At 51.9% G+C, this 20,395-nt stretch overlaps 1 protein-coding gene across 9 annotated transcripts in view; it reads right to left on the reverse strand.

Moving 5' to 3' along the window:
* Nucleotides 1-20,395, reverse strand: part of GRIK4 (glutamate ionotropic receptor kainate type subunit 4) — a 354,683-nt gene that overhangs the window by 93,062 nt on the left and 241,226 nt on the right. For all 9 annotated transcript variants that reach the window (XR_012333292.1, XR_004527810.2, XR_012333293.1 and 6 more), the window contains 2 exons: nucleotides 11,785-11,937; nucleotides 10,786-10,890 (listed from right to left, as the gene is read on the reverse strand). Coding sequence is in view for 6 of the 9 variants with exons in the window: in XM_073808072.1 (XP_073664173.1) it covers nucleotides 10,786-10,890; nucleotides 11,785-11,937 (258 nt within the window). In the remaining 3 variants the exon portion in view is untranslated. The remainder of the gene's footprint in view (nucleotides 1-10,785; nucleotides 10,891-11,784; nucleotides 11,938-20,395) is intronic.

The raw sequence follows: 20,395 nt of genomic DNA on the forward strand, positions 1-20,395 counted from the left end.
CAGGAGTATGGGGTCATGAATGCAGAAGGAAAAGGCCACTGTAGGAAAACTTCAGCCATTCTTGTTTGCTCCTTCCTGGTCTTCTCTCCTGGCTCAACTCATTACAGTTGGTTCTCGTTATTCATGGTAGTTGCGTTCTATAAGGTTGCCACAAGCACTGAATTAGGGAGACTGAACCATTTCTCCTAAGGGAAAAGCAGGGTTAGGTTCCTGCGAACCTCTGGTCACAACATTTTCATCGACCAGTTAGCACATAACCTCGATTTACGTGTGTTTCTGCTGATAGACATCTTATTTAATACATACTGTTGATTCAATAATATTGGACAACAGCACTAGATGTCACGCCTGAACAACACTTTTCTAACGCCTGTATTTCCTCTGTAAGGCACATTGCAGATTTCTTGCCCTTAGGAACACTAGATAGCACTTCAGCATTAAGTGCGGGGGTCATTTTAAACAGCAAAATCTCCAAGAAAAAGCACAAAAATGGGAAAGACATGACACTGCAGAGACTGTGAAAAGCACACTTGTTTACAGTATGAGCCAAAAGAAGGCAGAGCATCACCCTGCTGGACCCCAGCTGGGAACATGCCTGGCGACCCACTCAAATTTTTCACTGCTCTGTGCGTGTCTGTGAAAGCACCAGGACTACTGCATTGGGATTACAAATATATTTTAGCGAGCAGACCAATTTGCAAATATGGAATCTGCAAATAACGAGGATCAACTGTACTCGTCTGCACCTGAATTTCCGACTCTTGCCAAGATGTGCCCAGACTTCTATCCCGAATCCCCAGCCTCTGGGATGTGAAGTGGAATCTAGTCTCGCCCTCACCACTCCTCCTGCCAAAGAGAACAAACCAACAGTGGCTCTGGTGACAGATAAATACTGCGTAGGGCAGGAATGGAGCCCGGCTCACCCCACTGGACTCTGGCTAAGTATGCCAATCCCCAGTGAGGCTCTTAGGAATCTAACAGACTCTCCAACTAGCTGAGGGTTTCAGAAGTTAAATTTCCCCGAGCAGGGCAGCGAGGATGCCCACATCACCTTTCTTTTTGGACAGATGTACTGATTTTGATGATTTCTTTTGCCTACACCTCAACTCCCTCTTTTGTTCTCATATGGTCAAAAATCTCACAGACTCTCTTCTAAACATTTTGGAAGATAATCAAACTAGCACGGGGTGAGTGCACGGCAGAGTCTGTAAATATGAAGACTCAGCTGCACAGCCCTCTCTCACCTCCCAGAAGACGGAAGACGTTTCAAATTATCTGCCGAGGAGAGAATTTATCAGAGAGCTCAGGCATGCTCGAGATTTTTCATCTTACAGGAAAATTACTGCCCACGAACACGACACAGTCAGGGCATGGAGAGTGCCCGGCTTCATTTGTTAAGCTCGCCGGGTACAGATGTATCTTGGAGAAGCAATTGTATTAATAATACACAACTTTGAGCTCTGAACGGCAGATGCCAATTGAACTAATGGTCCTAACGAAGCATCTGGGCTGAAGGATGAAGCTGATCACCCCCGTCTGCCGTCCTCCAGGAGTCAGGAGGATGCTGGAGGCTGGGGGAAGACGCATCGCTGAGCTTTCAGGGTGGACTGAGGATGGCCCATTGCTGCCCCTAGATGGATGCAGGCTGCAGGTGGGAGATGCTGTGTGGCTGGGCCTCACCGTGCTCTGGGAAGATGGGGAGCTTTTAGCTGCGGGGGGGTGGTGGTGGGTGGGTGTCAGCAGCTCTTGTCTGGGCAGTGCCATGTCAGGCAGGCCCTAGATGTGCTGGGGATTCTCCCAGGAGTAGAGCCTTGACTTCTGGTTTTCGTCTGCACACCCACCCAAAGCCACTGCAAAGTGGAACTGGTGATACCACCACGTTAGGGAGTGGAGGACAGAGGTTAGGGACGGAGGAAGGAGAGGGAGGGGTGGAGGAGGGCCATGGGGAACCCTTCCTGAAGCAGGGAGGGGCCAGCTGGCAGAATTTATTTCTACCAGCCTGGTTGGCACGGGCTGGCCCTTGCAGCCTTCTTGCAGGGCTCTGGAGTTGCAGCAGGAGTGACGTGAGCATATGGCTCAGCCCTGCTCTGTCTTTCTGTCTTCCCCAAACCAGGCGAGAAGCGAGATCCCGGGAATACTGCATGCAGAGAAAGAGAAATATATTGACAGACATCCCCCCGAGAGACAGCAGAACTAAAATTTGCACAGTCGAGTGGAATCCTCAAAGCACATCTATAAAAAATATTTCATTTTGTTCTCTCAAAAATTTGATGACACGCACAAAGCAGATCCTATGATGACCGTCGTTCCCGTTTTACTGAGGATGCGATCAAGGGACGGAACGTGGGGAGCTATGAGAGCTGGCGCTGGCCTGAGCCCTTCCATGTCCCCATGGTGCCCGCCCTGCATACAGCTCCCTCTCACCTCCCCGGATTTCCCCTTCCCCCCGCCCGCCTGTCTGCGCTCCCCACACCTCTGGCCTGGAGCCTGCCCCGTGTCTCATCAGAGCGAACTGATGCGGGCTGCTTCCTGAGACTAAATTAGCAGCTCTCCCAGGCATGAGCCAGCTGAAGAGACGCGGGAAGCAGTCGCTCAGAGCTGGCAAACTTCCCCAGGCTGAGCTCAGGCGGGCTGCGTGATCGGGCATATTACAAGAAATAGATTGCAAACGTAGTCCTTTAAAACCCTGCTCCTCTGTCCCAAAGCAGCCCCCCGCCCCGGGTGAAATTTTAAGTAACTCTAATTTGTCTGCCGGCTGATGTGTGAATAAGCTTCTATAGTCAGTGACTTTTCCATCAGAGCTGATAAGCAGGAAGTCCCTGTGCTTTGGGAGAAAGAACCAGAAATCTGTGGGCCAGGGAGGCAGGAGGCGAGAAGGCCGTCAGGCAACACCCTTCGGAAGCCAGCTCTTCGGCCCCTTGGCTGTCAGTCATCCTGGGGGGTGGCCAGGAGAACCAGATGCCCTCACGGGATGAGGCACTTGATAGACTTTTAATTGACGAGAGGACTATTGCTGTTAGAGAACGGAAAGCAAATGGAAGGGAGAAACGCATCAGTGATCGGAGGGGCCTTCCACTCCAATTTTCAAATTCCAGTTGCCAATGGGGAGGCTTGTCGTGTGGAATCTCTCTTGGATAAATGGGGAGCAGTGGCTTTGGAACATGCTCGTGACAAAATCCTCGGGCCCCACGCTCTCCGCACACTCCCCAGGTCCTAGCACCCCCGTCCCTCGTTCACTGGTGCATCTTTTCTCCCAGCCCAAGCTGAGCCCCACCCCCAGCTGGGCGGTCTGTACTCACGGAGTCCCCAAGCCTGGAGCGACAGCTACAGTAGAGGCAGGCCCAGGGAGCAGGCTCCCTGAGCTCTGGAGACTTGGGCAGGAGTGGCCGGGTGAGAAATGGGGGCTGAGGGCGCAGGCATGGGGCGGCGGAGGGGGGATGGCACAGGACGAAGCTCGAAGGTAGGCAGGGACCAGCACGTGACAGCCTTGCTCTGGAGCTGCCATTTACCCTGAAAGCCAATGGGGGCCACGGTGAGGTTTTCAGCCCAGGAATGACGTTCCCATCTGCGTTCTCTGGTGGAGAGAACTGGACTTGATAACCTCTCAGGTCTCCTCCAACCCTAAGAATGTAGGATATTCTGTGAGATATTGTCAACTATTTTAAACCTCACGCCAACCCCCGTTCTCCCGGTGCCTTAGTTAAAAGGAATAAGTGACTTCTCAGTAACCTTCAAAGCAGCCCCCAGACCACCGATCTCTTTCTCCCCTCCCTCTGGAGAAGGCTGCCTCAGAATTTCCTCATCAAAGGCCAAGTCTCTGGGAATGGCCCACCAAGCAATACCCCGAGCCGGCCCTCTCTCGTCAGGTCCGTCCCCCAGCCGGGGAGCTGGCACGTTTGATTCCTGATTTCCAGCAATCAAAGCCCACTCCTGTGCTCTGAGCCAGGACCCACAAAGGCAGCTTCAAAGGATCTGCATATTTATGGTAAACTCCCTCCTCGGATTGAAAATGTATTCCACAGTAGCAATCACGGGCGCCCTCCTAGCAGCTCGCCCACTGGCAACTCGTCTGAGCCATAATGACTTCTCATTAGTGCAGGTGGGATCTGAGCTGTCCCAGAGGCTCACACTAACAGGGGTGGGGGACCGGGCACAGATGCCGGGGGTGGGTGATGTGTCCATGGAGAGGGTGTCTCCGTCCTCACTGTTCCCCCAATGCTGTGTACGGGCAACGGCAACACAGACCGTCACCTGACAGTGTGTTTTTAGGATTTTCTATTGTTCTTTGCTTTTCAAGTAGGAGAAGCGGTCTGGAGCGGGGAGAGACCCCAGCAGGTCTGCCACACTTCCTGGTCTTCTGGCTGAGAGGGCCATGACGAGAAGTGTAGCTGTCTTTATATTACTCAGAGGTGCAGCTGAAGCACGTTCCATGGCCACAAACGCCGGAGCATCCCACCCAGACCTCCCCGGAAAGGGGGCAGACATGCCTATGTGTGGGCTTCTGTCAGGGAAGAGGGCAGCACAGAAGATCAAAGAGAGGCATCCTGTCCTCCCAGCAACGGGTGGGACCTGCCGGAACTTCGGGAAGCTGGATTCCCGAAACCTTCTGGAAGACACTGCATCCCTGAATTCTTGGTTTGCAAGGGTGACTCACAAAAGCCACTTGTCCACCCTCCTGCGTCTGGTGAGAGCCACACTCGAGTCATTCCAGGAAATCAGGCCCTTGGAAAGCTGAGTTTGTATCAGCTTTGGCAAACAAAATACGGCTGTCGGTTCACAATGTTTTTTATTCGCCCACTCCTGGCCAGCTCTGCCAGTCTCCATGGGAACAGAGTTAAATAGATCCATGGTCCAGGAAAAGGTGGCTCAGGGCTGGTTTCTATGAAAAGTTCACGTGACAATAACCCTGTGTATTTTGGAAGTGGGGATTGGGGGAGGGGCAAGAGGAGTAATTAATTGACTCCAAGCCCCAGAGTTCAGAATGAATCAAAAATTTGAAGACTAATTCCAGTAAGTGACTTAATGTGGTGAATAGAAACTGAGTGTTTTGAGTGAGGAAGGTGAAAGTCCCACAGCGCTCTCAGCTCTGTGCCAGTTTGCCCCATCTGGAAGCTGGTACCCACGTTGGGCCTTATGTTTTAATAGAGCCCCAGACAAACCAAAAAGCATTCGTGGTGAAAGATTTGTCACCTGTGTCGCGTTGGGAACAGCTATGGGCCACTGTTTGGGGGAGGAAAAAAATCAGAGGGGCAGAACAACTCAAGCACTAGACAGTGATTACTGACTGCAGTTTTTGCCTTTCCCAAAAGACTAGGAGCTCTGGAAGGAACCATGACTTATTTATCTCGCATTTCTAGCCCTTGACACGAAGTAGGTGCTCAAAAAGTTTTTATGCTAAGTTTCAGAAGAGGATGAATAAATGAAGGCAAGTCAAGCTATTTTTAAATATTTGAAGAGCTGGTAAAAAGAGAGAAAGCTGATTATCCTGGGTTGCTTAATGGGGCAGGACTAGGAGGCAGGTTTTGACTCAGTGCCTGGAAGATTCTGGAATGTGTTCCTGGGGGGGGGGGGGCGGTGAATCTCCCAGCCCAGGACATGTGCAAGGAGAGGCTGTGTGGCTGTTTCCCTCAGGGATGCTGTGGAGAACATTCTTGCACTGGGTTGGAAGACTAGACCAGAGGCCTCAGAGTTTCCTCCAGCATGTTCTGGGCAATTCTGCAGAGTGGAAAGACCAGGGACTTTGAAAACAGCTAGACCCAGACTCAGTGCTCAAGCCTGGAACTAACTAGCTGAATGGATGAGGAACATGCCTTTCTCAGTTTCTTTATTTGTAAGATGGAGAGAATAGCTTTTATGCAGGGTTGATAAAAAGATGAGAAATTTTAAGTACACCCAGCACAGTGCATCTTGTAGGAGACACCCGATAAATGATAGCCATTCTTATTATGTCAGCAGAGCCAGCTTTCTGTCTAACCACATGCAAGCAGAAGAGAGTGCTATGCAAATCTAGTTTTCAATAATCCTTGAGCTTAGCCAGACCAAATGTTGAGGGGTTACCATCCTCATTGCACAGAGGAAGAAAGCTGAGGTACCCTGTTGCGATATACAGTGCGCCAATGGAAAAGTTTCAATTTTCATCTTTAGCTAGAGATAACCCCCTCAACAGACACTACCCGGCCTCACCCCTCCCTCTCCCGAAGGCTTAATTAGAGCCTGTTAAGCCATTTCTGATCCTCAGATGAAAGGTGTGCTCATCTTATTACAGCCCTAACAAAGTCGCTGGGGGCCTGCTTGGAACCTCTGATCTTTAAACCAAGTTAAAATGAAGGAGATTAAGGGCCCACTAAGGCTGTGCTTCTTTTCCCTCGCCTCTTTCAAATATGATTTCTCGCAAATTAGGAAGGGAGATTATACTATTCCAATACCACCCAGGACATCTTTTGTGGGATGGGGAAGGAGAATATGGGATGGAGATGAGATAACTCACACTGGGGGCAAAAACTGGGGGCTGGAGCTAGTGAACCTGGTCCAGGTTTGGAAGTGTCACTTACAGGACACTATAGGGGACATTTTCCCCCAAACAGGATCCAGTGGAAGGTCCACAGAGTTCCAAGATGGAAAACCTCTCCAAACAGGATCAAAACAGTAATTTTTTTGAATGGTAAAAAAAAACCAAAACCCTAAATTCTAAAAAACTATTTTTAAAATGGTAATAATCCCTTAATCAACCACTGGCAGGGAATATGGTATTTGGTTCAGACATTTTACCATTACAACCCACTGGGTCCCTGCATGCTTTCTAAATAGTCAGAGCCAGCTCTTAATAGTCACTCGCCCAGATAGGAAGAGAAAGAAAAAAACCAAATCCAAATGAGAAGATACCATGACTAAAGAAAGCCCAGCCCAGCAGGAGCTCTGTCCTGGTTTGCAGCAGGTAGCAGCAAGGTAAAGTGTTTTGATTTGGGGGCTTAGGGATTCCAGGAAAGAGAAAAGCCAGGAGGGGGGGACCCATGAGCATGGGCTTGGGAGTTGGACAAGCCTGAGTGTGAATTCCAGCTCTGCCCAGAGTCCTTGCTACTTGTGGGTTTGGGCCAAGTTATCTACGATCCTTGAGCTTCCGTTTCCTCACTTGTGAAATGGGAGTTTATCTACTTTGAAGGGCTGTCCTCCAGATCAGAAGGGACCTGTGCAAAGTACCCATGTAGCTTCTGCTACACAACAGGTCCTCGAGAGATGCTCCTTGTCACTCTCCCCTCCCCTGCCAGCATCACCTTGGACGGAATTGGGAGACTATTAGAGAGTGATACTGACATTCCTCCTACCCTGGAACAGAAGCCCAATTAATTATCAGTCCCCAAACCATTTCTTCATCCTGTGATAAGCAGGGGAAGGACAGCTGTCAAGAGACAAAAGATTGGGTCGGTGATTGGGATGGGACCTGGGGACCAGAGCTGCAAAGCTATATCTGTGCCCACGATACATCTGGCAGGGTTCTCACTGCTACTCACGGCACGTGAGCCAGACAGGAAAGCAGCGGTATGGTCACCAGATTTGTTGAAGAAACATGGGTAGTAAGGAGGATGACTGTGATTCACTTTATAAGTCCAATCAAGGAGGTGTGCCCCTGAGGGTAGCTGAAGGTCAAAAATATCATCCTCTTTCATGGTCACTTCTGTAGCAGATTCCATTCAACATTAGCTCAGAAAGATGGGGGTGGGATGCAGGAAGGTCAAGAAAAAATTCTATGCATAGAGGCTGCAGTGCGTCTTTGTCAAAGGGCAGCCTGTGGACCACCGGCGTGATAATCATCTATCTGAGTGCTAGTTAAGAAGACGCAGATTCCTGGAATGCACCCCATTTTACTAACTCAATTTACAGCTGTAGGGCTCAGGAAAGTACATTTTAAGACAAGCACCACTGGTCGTTCTTGGGCACACCTGGGTCTGAGAAGCCCTACCCTCTATAGGTGCTGCAGAAGAAGGGACAGCAGCTGTTGTGTAGGATGCCTCGGAGCAGAGCTCCTTGCTGGACTGGGGTGGGGCTGAGGGATGGGTGCTGGTGGCTGGCGATGCTACTTCCTAATGACTCAGGCGGTCTTGCAGCCCGGCAGCTGGGAAAACCAGCCTGAGTGGCGGCTGGTGGAGAAGCCCAGGTAAGGTGAAGAGGTACTCCGAGCTTAACGAGCTGTTCTTCAAGTAGAGGGTGGGATCGGAGCGGCCAGCCAACTCTGTTGCCGCAGGTGTTGCCTGATGGAAGTGGGCTCTTTCCAGGGAGCATCTCAAAGCAGGGCTGAAGGCCAAGGGGCGCTTTTTAAAGCCTGAGCTTGGGCTTTCTAGGGAGGTGGTCTGGGCTTGGCATTGTTCCCCTAACTACTGCTTCTCCCCATTCTTCTCTCATCCCTTCCTTTTCCTGACCCTGTTTCACTTTTCCTGTAGCACTTACCTCTACTGATGTATGATATAGTATTTGTTTGCCTGCTGTCTGTCCCCTATTAGAATACAGGCTCCACGGAAGCAGACACTAAGCCCATTTTTCACCTCTGTCTAGAAGACAGCCTGGCACATTACAGGCACTCAGAATATATATATTGAAAAAATGAATAAATGTTCTTTACTTCACATCCCCCACTGGGACTCAGGAAGTCTGCCTGACAATTTTCCTACAGGCAGGCGGCTTCCTTTGTTCCGAGAATTATGAGCCCGAGGGCATGATTTGAGTTTAATAACCCAAAGTGCACTTATTTTTTCCTTCCGTCTCTCTCGCCAGAGTGTGGGCTGCCTCGGTGCGGGGACTGTGCCTTTTCGGTTTTGTTTCCTGAATGCCCAGCACAGTGCCTGGCTCATAGGAAGGGGTCAGTACATGATTTGTTACATAATGAAATGACCATTTTGTGATCCTCCATCCCATAGATTCTGGCCGCCTACCTATCTCCCACCCCATTTGGGAAGTTATGAAAAAAACGTTGCTGATGTCATTGCTTAAAGATCACGTAGCTCCGGCCCTGAGCTACGAGGAGTCGTTAACATAGCTCCTCTCTCGGTCTGGGACTCCTGTCTTTTACTTTCTCATCTTCCAAGAAGGGTGACCTGGCCTCGTGGCCCAGCATAATCACTGTCCTACTATAAGGAACTCCACTGGCCCCCGTGAGAAGGGCTGAATTGGAGCCTTTCAGGCACGAGGACCGAGGGGAAGGATGCAGATGTGACGGCCCTCCCAGCGCAGCCCAGGGTATCACCCGGATCCCCTTGGGTGCCTGATGTTGCAGCCGTTCCTGGGCCCTCTGCTAGGTCTACCCAATCAGATTCTTGTGGGGTGGAGTCTAAAAAATCTGCATTTTTAACAAATTACCAAGGTTAGTCTGATGCACAATTTGTCATAATGGTTAAGAACTTGGGCTTTAGAATCAGAGGTACTTGAGTTCAAAACCAACTGCCATTACTACATTGTTCAAGGCCAAGTCAGTCTCCTGGAGCCTCAATTTCCTCACTTGTAAAATGGGGATTAATAAAAAGTAACTACTTTGTAGGATTAAATGAGAAAATACAAATGACACGCTTCTTGTGGTAAATGGCCCATGGTAAGAGCTTAATAAATGAAAGCCCCTATGATAATGATGATGGTGGTGGTGAAGATGATGGTGGTGTTGTTGGTGGTGGTAGCGGTGGTGGTGATGGTGATGGTGGTGGTGAAGATGATGATGATGGTGGTGGGAGTGGTGGGAGTGGGGGTGGTGAAGATGATGGTGATGGTGATGGTGGTGGTGGTGGTGAAGATGATGGTGATGGTGGTGGTAGTGGTGGGAGTGGGGGTGGTGAAGATGATGGTGATGGTGGTGGTGGTGGTGGTGGTGGTGAAGATGATGGTGATGGTGGTGGTGGTGGTAAAGAAGATGATGATGATCCTTCATAATCCCTGAAAAGGTGATTCTGTGACCCCTTCAGTGGTACGTTTCCTTGGTCAGCCACTCTGAGAGGCAGCAGGCTCTTCAGTATGTCTGCTTCCTGCGCTAATTAGTGCATCCTTTCCTACTTCTAAGGCTCTTTAAGGTTGGAGAAAGGATACACTAAGAATAAAGAGTTGATTATTAGAGTGATGGGGAGGTTGGAAGACCTTCAGAGAGGCACTTGGAGTGACTGCCAGAATCCCTGTTTCCTCTGATGTAAGAGAATCAGAGGAAAGGAGAGTGAGAAGGTTAATGGAGGAGAATGAGAAAGGAAGAGGGTGTTGAAAGGAGCTCCAGGGGACAAAGCATCCTGAGCTGGCGGAGGAGACAGGGAGCAGCCAGGAGGGGGGAGGTGTGGTTGGCATGGCAGAAGGGCGTGGGTGGGCCGGTCAGAAAAGAGCTGACAGAAGAGAACTGAACGCCGAAGGGATTCCTCAGCCCGATGGGATCTGATCTGTACGTGACGGGCAAGCAACCTGGAATCTAACCCTGGTTCCAGGATTAGGGCGAGATTCAGAGAGTAGAATAATCCAAAGAGTGGAAAGACCTGGGAATTCCCTCCTTATACGATGCTCCCTTGTCTCGCCTCTCCCCACATAAAGCACGGCTGCCTCTCTCTTGGCATTTTGCTGGGGCTGCGGCCCCTGACCCACACTGGCTGATCCTGGTGCAGGAAGGGGGAAGCCAGGACTTGCCAGGAGCCTTGCACTGGACACAGCCCGCTGCTCCTGGGGACATCTGAGAGCAGGAGGCCATCCTGAGTGCCAAGGAGAAGTGGGCTGGGGACAGAGAAAGGAACAAGGAGGAGGGATCTGCCACCACAGCGGCATGGCTAGGCTTACCTGCCGGAAACCATTCCTTGTGAACTGTAAGATTTTCAAGGCATAGTTGGACCTCTGGCCTTTGCTGTTGAATTCAATGTGGCCGGTGAGACCTTCCAATTCTACCTGTCCAAGAGAGAGTGAGTTACAGCACCAAATAGGCCCCACCTTCCATGTGGCCCCACGCAAGCATTCCACCATGCTGGTTAAGGACGCCCAGGAGAAGGGAAGCCGTCAGGATCCATTCTCCTGCCCACCTCTCAGCCACAGGATCTTCAGCCTATGCAAGTGATGTCTCTGGAACCAATTCAGACTTGGCCGGGGCTAGAGGAGGAAAGGATGCCCCGCACCCAATGACCTCACAGCTGCTTCATAAACCGACTTGATGCTGAGATGCTGTCTTGAGCTCAGATCCCCCTGAGCTCCTCCTCCAGGCCCTTGGCTGTGAATAGCATTTATCTTCCTTGGGCAGCTACTCACCCACCTCCAAGCTGCGGGATAACCTGACTCTAACTGCAAAATCCTAGCCGCTCTCCCCCAGGCTCCTCTGACAGGAGATGGCTTCTTCGTGGGCTAGAATCATGTCCATCCCACCAGAGGTGGCTTGGCTGGGAGAACCCTGGGGGAACCCAGCATCAGGCCAGAAGTGTTGAGCCTGCAACTCCCTGAGGGGCCACAGTCTATGACAGCATCATCCATCTGTCTCCACTTGTGCAGAGCTTTGCAGGGACCACCTCTGAGCCAAGGGGTCGATTTCCAAGCCTGGAATCCAGAGACCCCTAACAGTCTAAGGCTCAAAGCCCATTGGCCTGTAAACAAACTTGCCATGGGTTCTCGGTGGCTTTTAGGGATTAGGGAACAACAGTGACCAATGAGCCCCTCAATGGGGTCACCACAGATGGCTGTTTTACCTGGGGCTGTGATGTACTGGGGAGGTCTGGAGGTGAGGGGCCTTGCACAGTGGTCCCTCCCACCCCCTGCAGGCTGGGCATGGCCCACAGGGCCCCCAACACCCCTCACCATGCGCAGGTAGTTCATGAGACTGGTGCCGTGCTGCCAGATCTGGGCTGAGCCACAGGACAGGGGCTTCACGCCGATCTCCTGGCTGCGGTTCAGCTCCTGCACCGCCATCACCACAGCGTACACGGCGTCAAACAGCAGGGCGGAGGACAGCTGGGAGGGGGCAGAGAGACGACGTGACAGGTGTAGAGGAAGGAAAGGGAAAGGAGGAAGAAAGGAGAAGAGGAGGAAGAAAGAAAAGCAAAACAAAGACGTAAAGGCGTGTCCCTGATGCCCTGGGCCCACCTCCTGCCTCTGGGGTCCACTTCCCCTAAGAGTCCAGTGCTGGCCCAAGGCGACAATGGTGGCCAAGGCTTCTCTGAAATTGGACCATCAAGCCACCTCCTTGGGCCCCAAATGATTTCAAGGGTATCCTATTCTCTCTTTTCTACAGGGAAGTACCATCTTCCACTGATCTGAGAAGCCCCAAGGAAGGGGCAGGGTGCTTATCTCAGGAGGTGGAAGGAACCCTACCCTCAGATTTGCCCATTCTGCAAGGCTCAGTTGAAGGTCACTTCCTCCTGGAAGACCCCCTTGATATTGTTTCTTCCTAAATGTACCTACTATTACGGTCTACTTTGTACTATTCGATATGATGAGCATATATGAGGCATATGGTGAGTTCAAAGCCCAGCAGTAAGCAAGACCCTATTCCTGTGATAGATTAGAGTGGAACTGGGGAGGGGAGATGGGGAGATAGGACACAAATACAGGTAACACGAAACTGAGTGACACGGGCCAAAAGGTCTGTTGGGGGGTCCAAAGAGAAGATACCTTAACTGGTTGGGTGATCAAGAAAATGTTTCTTGGAGGATTCAGCATTGGAACTGAGCACTGAAGGATTTGGTAGGAAAGACATTGGATCTGGGGGTGGGGAGAAGCTGGGAAGAGGAGAAAGGTATTCCAGAGGTGGAACTGCGGGGCCAAAGACAAAGTGTGGGGGAGGGTGGAGCACACATGGGGGGAGGAGGGCAGAAAGCAATAAACCAGAAGTGAGGTGGGGAGAGTGCTGTGAGGGCCTTAAAGGCAGGGGAAGGGCGAGTGCAGCTGTTTGTCCATATTTTCACCTCCCTGTGAAACGGCCAGCGCTTAGGGCAGGAACACACAGGACCTCAATCTTATCTCCTGCATCTCGTCTAGAGCCAGGACCCTGCGTACAGGAAGCCCCCAAGATGTATTTCTTGAACTGAATTAAATGTTGAGTGATATCTGCCCACAAGGCTCAGCCTGAACATACACCCGGTTAACCGGATGTTTGCAAGCTTTGGGGAGGGGAAGGTTGGGGTGTTTGGGAGGAGGTGGTAGGAGCAGAAGAACAGAAGATGCCTGTCCTTGGGGAATGTGACATCTGAGGAGGGGGCCTCACTCTGCTGTGTTAATGACAAGAGAACCTACCCAGTGTGAATGACTACGGGGCCTACACTGTACAGGGCCCTGAGGGGAGGCCCAGGAAGGCATGCAGAGGCCTCGTCGTGGGAGGTGTGATGCTGGGCTCTGGAATTCAACCCTCGGTCCCAGTGCAAAGCAAATTCCTCACTGAACTCTGACATCCCACCGCGGGCAATCAGCACCGTCCCTTCAGAGCCTAACCCGTCAAGAACGCTCTCCATGTGGCATCTTACAACCTCCCTCCTAGCTGGCCGGGCCCTGGGACACCGGTCCCTCCAAGGCTGGAGGCAGAGGGACCCGCTTGTGACCTCTTGGATGTTTTTCAAGCTCTCCAGACACAGTGTAAGCAGCCTGAGTCAGGGAGGTGCAGGAGAAAGGGCTCAAAACTCAGAACACAGAACCCCGAGTCTAGCGCCCAGGCCTCTCTTACGTGCTGAGTGACGGAACCTCGGGGGCAGCAAGTTTCCTGCACACAACAGGTAGCATCCCTGCCTCACGGGTCAGTGAAAGTGCTCTCTAAACTGCCAGTCTCAGGGGTCACCATACCCGAGGGCGGGGTGATGCACCCCAGGTGCCCACGGGCATCAGCAGGGGCTCAGGAAGCCCGTCCTGGCTGAGCTAGGACCCTGGGGAGTAGCAAGAACAGGGAGCGACGGGGCAGAAAATGGGCTGGGAAGAGGGATGTATTTCCCCACAGTTTTGCTCCATGTTGGGCAAAAAGGTCTGTCATGGGAACTGGGTAGGCTGACTTGGGATAATCTTTCTAGAAGGCAATTAGAGGGAAAAAGAGCAAAATAAATTCTCTGCCCCAATTCCAGTTCACTTGCACGCAAAATTGCCTGGCCAGTGTGTTCTTCCTTCCTCCCTCTCACCCTCTTTCCCTCTCTTGCTCCTTCTTTCCTTCCTTCCACCCGCCTCTGTCCTTTCTTCACGCATCTATTCAGCCCCTATGATCCAGCGGGTACCGCAGACCTCAGCACCTCCTGTTCTCCGCTGAGACATCCCACCGGGCGTGAGCCATTGCGTCCCCTCTGCCTTCGCTGGGTCTTCTGCCCTCCCAGCTCTATCAATCACCCCTCCTTTCTGGCCCAGTCCTGAAGCCACCTGTGGCCACCTGTGGCCACCTGTGACCCGGAGACCAAGCAGGTAAGGGCACCTAAATCGCACGATCAGGGTCAGTGGAATCCTCTGTGGTCCCGCTGAGCCGTGAAAGCCAGCCGCGTTCCTCCAAGTTCATCCAGCACCTTCCGCATCCTCTTCTCCATCCCGCTGCCCTTCCCCTGGCAGCTGAGCTCCTCCTTCACTTGATTCGAGGCTCACCTGCGTGGCGCTGTATGCTTCTCAGCAAGCCTACAGCTGTCTTGTCCTTTGCACACAATTCATTTCCCCCTGAGCACAAGTGGCTCCTTTACGAATGGACCTCTCACATTTCCTTGCCAAAGGACATATGGAAATTATGAAGGTTACAGACTCTCCCTTTCCAGCTCGGACACACATCTACCTGAGGGAGAGGGAGCTACCCCTATTGACACTGCTTCTCCATCCTTCCGTTTGGCTATTTAAATGATGCCTTAAACTAATTTCTGTCTCCCTTGCCTCCCAGTTAATCTCTCCATCCTGAGATTCTCAAAATCACTCGTGTCAGAGCTGGAAGGGATCTTAGAAATCAACTAGTCCAACCCTGTCATTTTACAAATGAAGACAGGTCTTCAGCCAGGACAGGACTAGACTGGAAGCCCAGCACCCCTTTGTCCAGGATGGTTTCCACCCCTCTCTGCAGCACTCTTTCCCCCTCCCTTCCTGGCAAGGCTCCTCTGGAGAAGCCAGGGGATGTCATTGCTCTATCAGAATTATCCGTGCCTCGCCTCCCAGGACAGCATGGGGCAATCTTCCTGGATGCAGTTACCTTCTCAACAGCAGATGCGAGCCTGAGACTCTTGGGCCAGAGCTGGGCACGGGGAAGGGTGCCAGGCAGGCTTCTCTGCTACCCTGGGTTTAGTTATCACCCAGTTTGCCTCGTGGTCTGACTGGTTATTTGTCCTCAAGTTAGCCCTTCAGTTAAGAGCCACTTGGGGCCTCTACTAGAACAGGACTATAAGGGCAGGACAGAGGGGGCAGTGGAAGGTTACCACCAGCTGCCCCCCCAGCACCCACTCTCCCCTTCTTCCTAACAGAACCCCCATTTCCTGCAGGTGTCGTCCCCTCCCCCAATCAGCCATGTGCTTCTGGGGTCCCAGCCCCAGCTCCCAGGTGAGCCTGAGCGCTCCAAGAGTCATCCCATCTCCCCTGCCAATATGGGATTCGGGACTGGGCAGGTGGTCCAGTTCTGACCGATGAAACACGAACTGAGGCCTGGAGTGCGGGGCTCCAGAGAGGGGCTTCTCAGACGAATTTCCTGTCTCTAGGAGAGGCTGTCCTTCCTGCTCCTCTGGACATTACCGGGTCTGGACATGACACCTGGACCTGCCGCAGCCATCCTGGCTCCATCCTGAGGATGAAGTTGACACCAAGGGCGCAGAGCAGAGATGCAAGGAACCTGGGTTTCCAACGACATCGCTCCAGGATCTGCCCTACCTCTGGACCTACTGTGACACATGATAACACACTTCCTTTTTGGTAAGAGACCGTTTCATTCCGGATTTCTGTTACTTGAATCTCAGAGCATCCTAACTGGTACCGAGGCCTTGGGGACCCCCTTTGTCTCCGGGCAGGCCCCCAGGAAGGCCTGGCCTTATCGCCTCTCTAACCCCCTTCTTCTTCTCTCGAGGCTGCGTGCTGGTCCCCGGAGACTTGCAGACACAGCTCACCGTGCCATTCCTCACATCCTCCCACCAGGCCCCAAGCTCCTCCTGCCACACGGCTGCCGCTATGCCCACTCCGTCTGGGACGTGGATTTCTTCGCTGATGCTCCCTTATTAGCAAATGATCCAGATGCTGGGAAATCGGCGTGTGTCTGTTTGCAGTGTTCTTTGGCATCTTGAACTCTGGGGCCTTCAAGATTCTTCGAGTGCTTCTAGTAATTACAGCTCCAGCAAAGGATGCTGGGGGTGGGAAGGAGGAAGCGGATGGAAGGAACATCATCAAGGTCCCTGTCTCCCCTCCAACTGTATCCTGCCTTCAGAGAGGTGACACAGCTGACGTGTCCCCAGCGTGCTCTGGGCTTCATGGGTCCTTTCTGCAGTTCAACTTGGGCTGATTTGAGCTCCTGAAACCTCCTAAGTCCCGAACATCTTCTTTTTTTCTCTGCTCAGCCTCCTAAGGGTCCTCCGTAGACCACCAGCCGGCTCCTGGCACTCAGCCCAGGTCTCTCCCTGGGATCCTCCAGCTGCGTCTCTGAAACCTTATCTCCCATCCACACTCCTCCAGCTTATTCCCCCCCCCCCCATCCACCGTTGCCAATGTCACCTCCGATGGTGTGAGAGCCTATAATCTAATCTCTGCCTCATCAACTTTTCCATCTCACTGAGGGTCTCCATCCCAAAGCACCTTTTTGCTCTCCGAATTGCTTTCTTCCTCTTCTATTATTTACTAATTTAGCTCTGGAAAGCATTTGGGGAAGAGTTCTGGTACCCAAATGGCGCTCCATCCATGTCTCCAGGGCTGGGCCTGTAGTGCCCACCATCCCTGCCCCTTCCCGTCGTCCATCCGCTTCCCTTTCACGAGCCCTCACTGTCTTTCTGTGGTTTCTGTTTCCCATCCGCATGTGTGTGCCTCTGGGTCTTGTCTCTGCTTCTCCTGTCCTGTCTCTTCTGAATATTAAATCCCCCAAATGATTCAACCCTCATTTAAAATCCTCTCCTTTCTTGGCTCCAAAATGTTGCTTGGCAAACACCCTCAATTCTCTTGTTTTTATATTTTCATTTGTTTCCTCATTGTTATCTTCTTTTGAGCTGTTTGTAAATTGTTCAGGGGAATGAAAGACTCTGTATAAATTAAGATGAATCAACCTGACTCAGGGAATAGCGGCTGAGTTTCTCCCCCACCCATCCAAGTAAAAATAAGAATGTCTTCTAAACTCACACCTGTAACCCTCATCTTCCCCGATACCCCCCAGATCACTGGATTCCCAGAGTCCTCTTGGATGTCCGTGTGTCTCAGAACTTCTGTCGCTTAAACTCTGACCCCCAACATAATACCAGGACAGGAACCGTTAAAATCTCATGGAGTAGTTCTTACAATCTGGGTTTTATTCAATGAAATAAACACTTAATTACAAACAGCTGTTTTAGCCTAAATTCTAATTACTTAATCTAGCCATCTGTAATTTTAATGATTTTCCACAATTTTTGTTCTTTGCCGCGTGATGAATGGGATTGGCACGTGAAATTAGAGGGGAGGTGTCTCCCTTCACGACGCTGTCTTCTGTCATTGTCATCACCTCTCGCAAGAAGCATGTCTGTGGCTCACTGGCAGCCACCTGGCGGACACAGCCTCGTGGGCGCAGCGCTGAGCTTTTTCCTTTGGTGGTCACCCTTCGGTTCAGCCACTCCCCCTCTGTGCCCTTGGAAGTGGGCCCCCGTTCCAGCGAGCTGCAACTGGAATATCATGGGCCGACTGGGAAGATGAGGAAGACAGGGAGACACACTCCAGTTGGGAGGAAAAGAAATGAGACAGAAGAAAATGCAAAGAAAACGTGGCATGTGGGAGAGAAAGAGGAACAGAAAGAGAAAGGAAGGAAGGAGGTTATGGTGACAGAGGAAAGTGGAAAGGGAAGAGTGAGGGGAGGAGATGAGAAGGAAAAGAGAATGGAACCGATGGAGAGAGGAGGGGAGAGGGGAGAGGACCTTGGAGGAAAGGGAGGGGGAGGAGAGCAGTCCCTCGAGACAGGAGCGGTTGCAGCCTCTTTAGAAAGCTGGATGGGGCGACAAACCGGGCTGCGCTTTCCTGGAACTGATTCTTTCTCACCTCCCGGCTCCCCAGCAGACGAAAGAGCTGGGCTGTTTGTGCTGGGAATTTACGGGAAGAGGCACCGCTTTGCCAAAGGTAGGTGCTGAAACGAGAAGCCTCGAGAAAGATTTGTTGCTTCCAGGTGAGGAGTTGCTGCATCACCTTCCCTTCAGAGACCACAGAGACCATGGCTGGAAGGCTCTGTAAGCTCTAGTCCAGGCTTCCCTGTAGCACCATCCTCTGGAGGCCCTCGGCGGGCCCTGGCTCTCCTCATTTCTCCTCAGTTTCTTCATTTGTCAAAAGGGATGCACAACCGCTCTTGTCTGTTACTAGGGTGCCATGAGGAGGAAGACGTCAGGGTGCGATAATTTCAAGCATCAGTGGTTCAGCATTCTGTCCGTTTCTTCACTCCCTGACTCTGAGTTTGTGAACGTGGCATTCTTTGGTCAACGAAATGAGGTGGAAGTCACAGTGTGCCTGTCCTGGGAGCCTAGGACTATGAGGTCTTGTGCATTTCCACTTGCTTTGCTGCTCTCCTGCCACCCCCGTGAGCACATACCAGGCTGGCCTGCTGGGTCGGGAGAAGGATGAGAGGTACGTGGAGCAGAGCCATCCCAGCCTAGATCAGCCGACCCCCAGGCATTGAGTGAGCTCAGCCGGATCAGCAGAGCTGCCTGCTGAGCCAGTGTAGACTAGCTGATCGCCAGCTGACCCTCAGATGCACGAGCTGCATAAACGTTCATCGCTGTAAGCTGGTGAGATTTGAGGGTAGGTTGTTACACAGCATTTCTGTTGCAAAAGCTACCTGATGTATTTACTAATGCTTCTCCCAGTGTCTGGCAGGTGGGATGTTAAATAAACTCATTCAATGAATAACTGTGAATTGAGGATGGAAGCATATCCCATTTTACCTTCACAACAATCCTCTAACATGGTCAAGCATAATTGCCCACAATTAAAGAAAAAAGAATCTGAGGCCCAGAAGGGTTACATAGCTACCTAAGATCACACAGCAAGAAAATAGCAAAGCCAGTGTTTGAATCCAGGTCCTGTGCCTCGAAGGCTAGTGCTCTTTTCAGCACATGTGAGCACAGCCAGAGCTGGCCTTACAGCCCTGTGAGTGGCACTGCCTGGCCTTGGGGTTGGGTTCTTATGCGGCAGGTACCAAGGGCTTCCCATCTGCCTGTTCGTGGTCAATGTGAGCACGAATGGAAGGGCTGAAACCCTCAGAGGGACATCAGCAGTGTGGCACCGGGACCCTTAATTTCACTTGGCCAAAGCCAAATGTGGAACGGTTCGGGTTGGAGAGGAGGTGGCAGGTTTTGTTTTCTCTCCTGATACTGTGCTGTGAGCCTTTGAAGTGTGTCAGCACCTCATTACAATACCGGAGTCATGACTGCAAGACCCATGGACGAGACCAGGAGCACAGGGCTGCACTCCTGCCAGGAGGGGTGAGCCTGGTCCTACCCCTACCCTGTGCTTGAGGAAATACTCACTGTCCCTTAAGCCCCTGGGGGTGAGGACTCCCGTCTTTCAGATGTTTCGCCCCTGCCGAATCCTTCCTATGGAATCTTCCCTCTTTCAGCTCTAAAACACCCTGTTGGGATGTGCTCTGGAACCTTAAAAGCCTTGCGACTCAAGTTCTCACGCCTCCTTCTCCCATGCGCTTCCCTGATGAAAGCTCCCCGAGCTTAGCATGAGCTCCGACCCTCCGGAGAGTTATGTGAGCATCACATGAGCTGCCTTATGGGGCTTTGGGAGGCTTCAGTGTAACCTGGCTAGGACAGATCTAGAAAGCCACGCCCTCTCATCTCCTGAGAACCTGTCATTTAGCAAATGGACACGAGCAGACCTTCCTGAGCTGCCCCACAGAGCAAGGACATCAGACCCAGTGGAGAACAGCCAGGGAAACCTCTGTCTCCATCACAAATGGAGGGGAAGGAAGCGCAGGGGGGAAACACACGGGTGAAGGCATGAAGGAAGTCTCTCTGGACAAGCTCTACCAGGGGCAGTGGTCCAGGGAGATGAAAGGCACTGGACCAGGAGTATCAGAATCTAGTTTCACCCGCAAGAGGCTCCGTGTTTCCCCTTGAACAAGAGCCCCGCATCCTCGTCCCTCACCCCCATTCCCAGCCTGGGCTTCAGTCTGTCTGAGAAATGAGGGAACAGATCAGCTAAAGCCCTTTCCAATGGTAAGAGTCTTGGACCCTGAACTCAGGCGGGTCTTAGCAACAGCATCATCAGGAGTCTGGCCACAGACATCACTAAGTGACCAGTCGGGGCCTCTCTCCCTGCT

This window comes from Tursiops truncatus, chromosome 8 (assembly GCF_011762595.2).
Source record: "Tursiops truncatus isolate mTurTru1 chromosome 8, mTurTru1.mat.Y, whole genome shotgun sequence".
NCBI lineage: Eukaryota > Metazoa > Chordata > Mammalia > Artiodactyla > Delphinidae > Tursiops > Tursiops truncatus.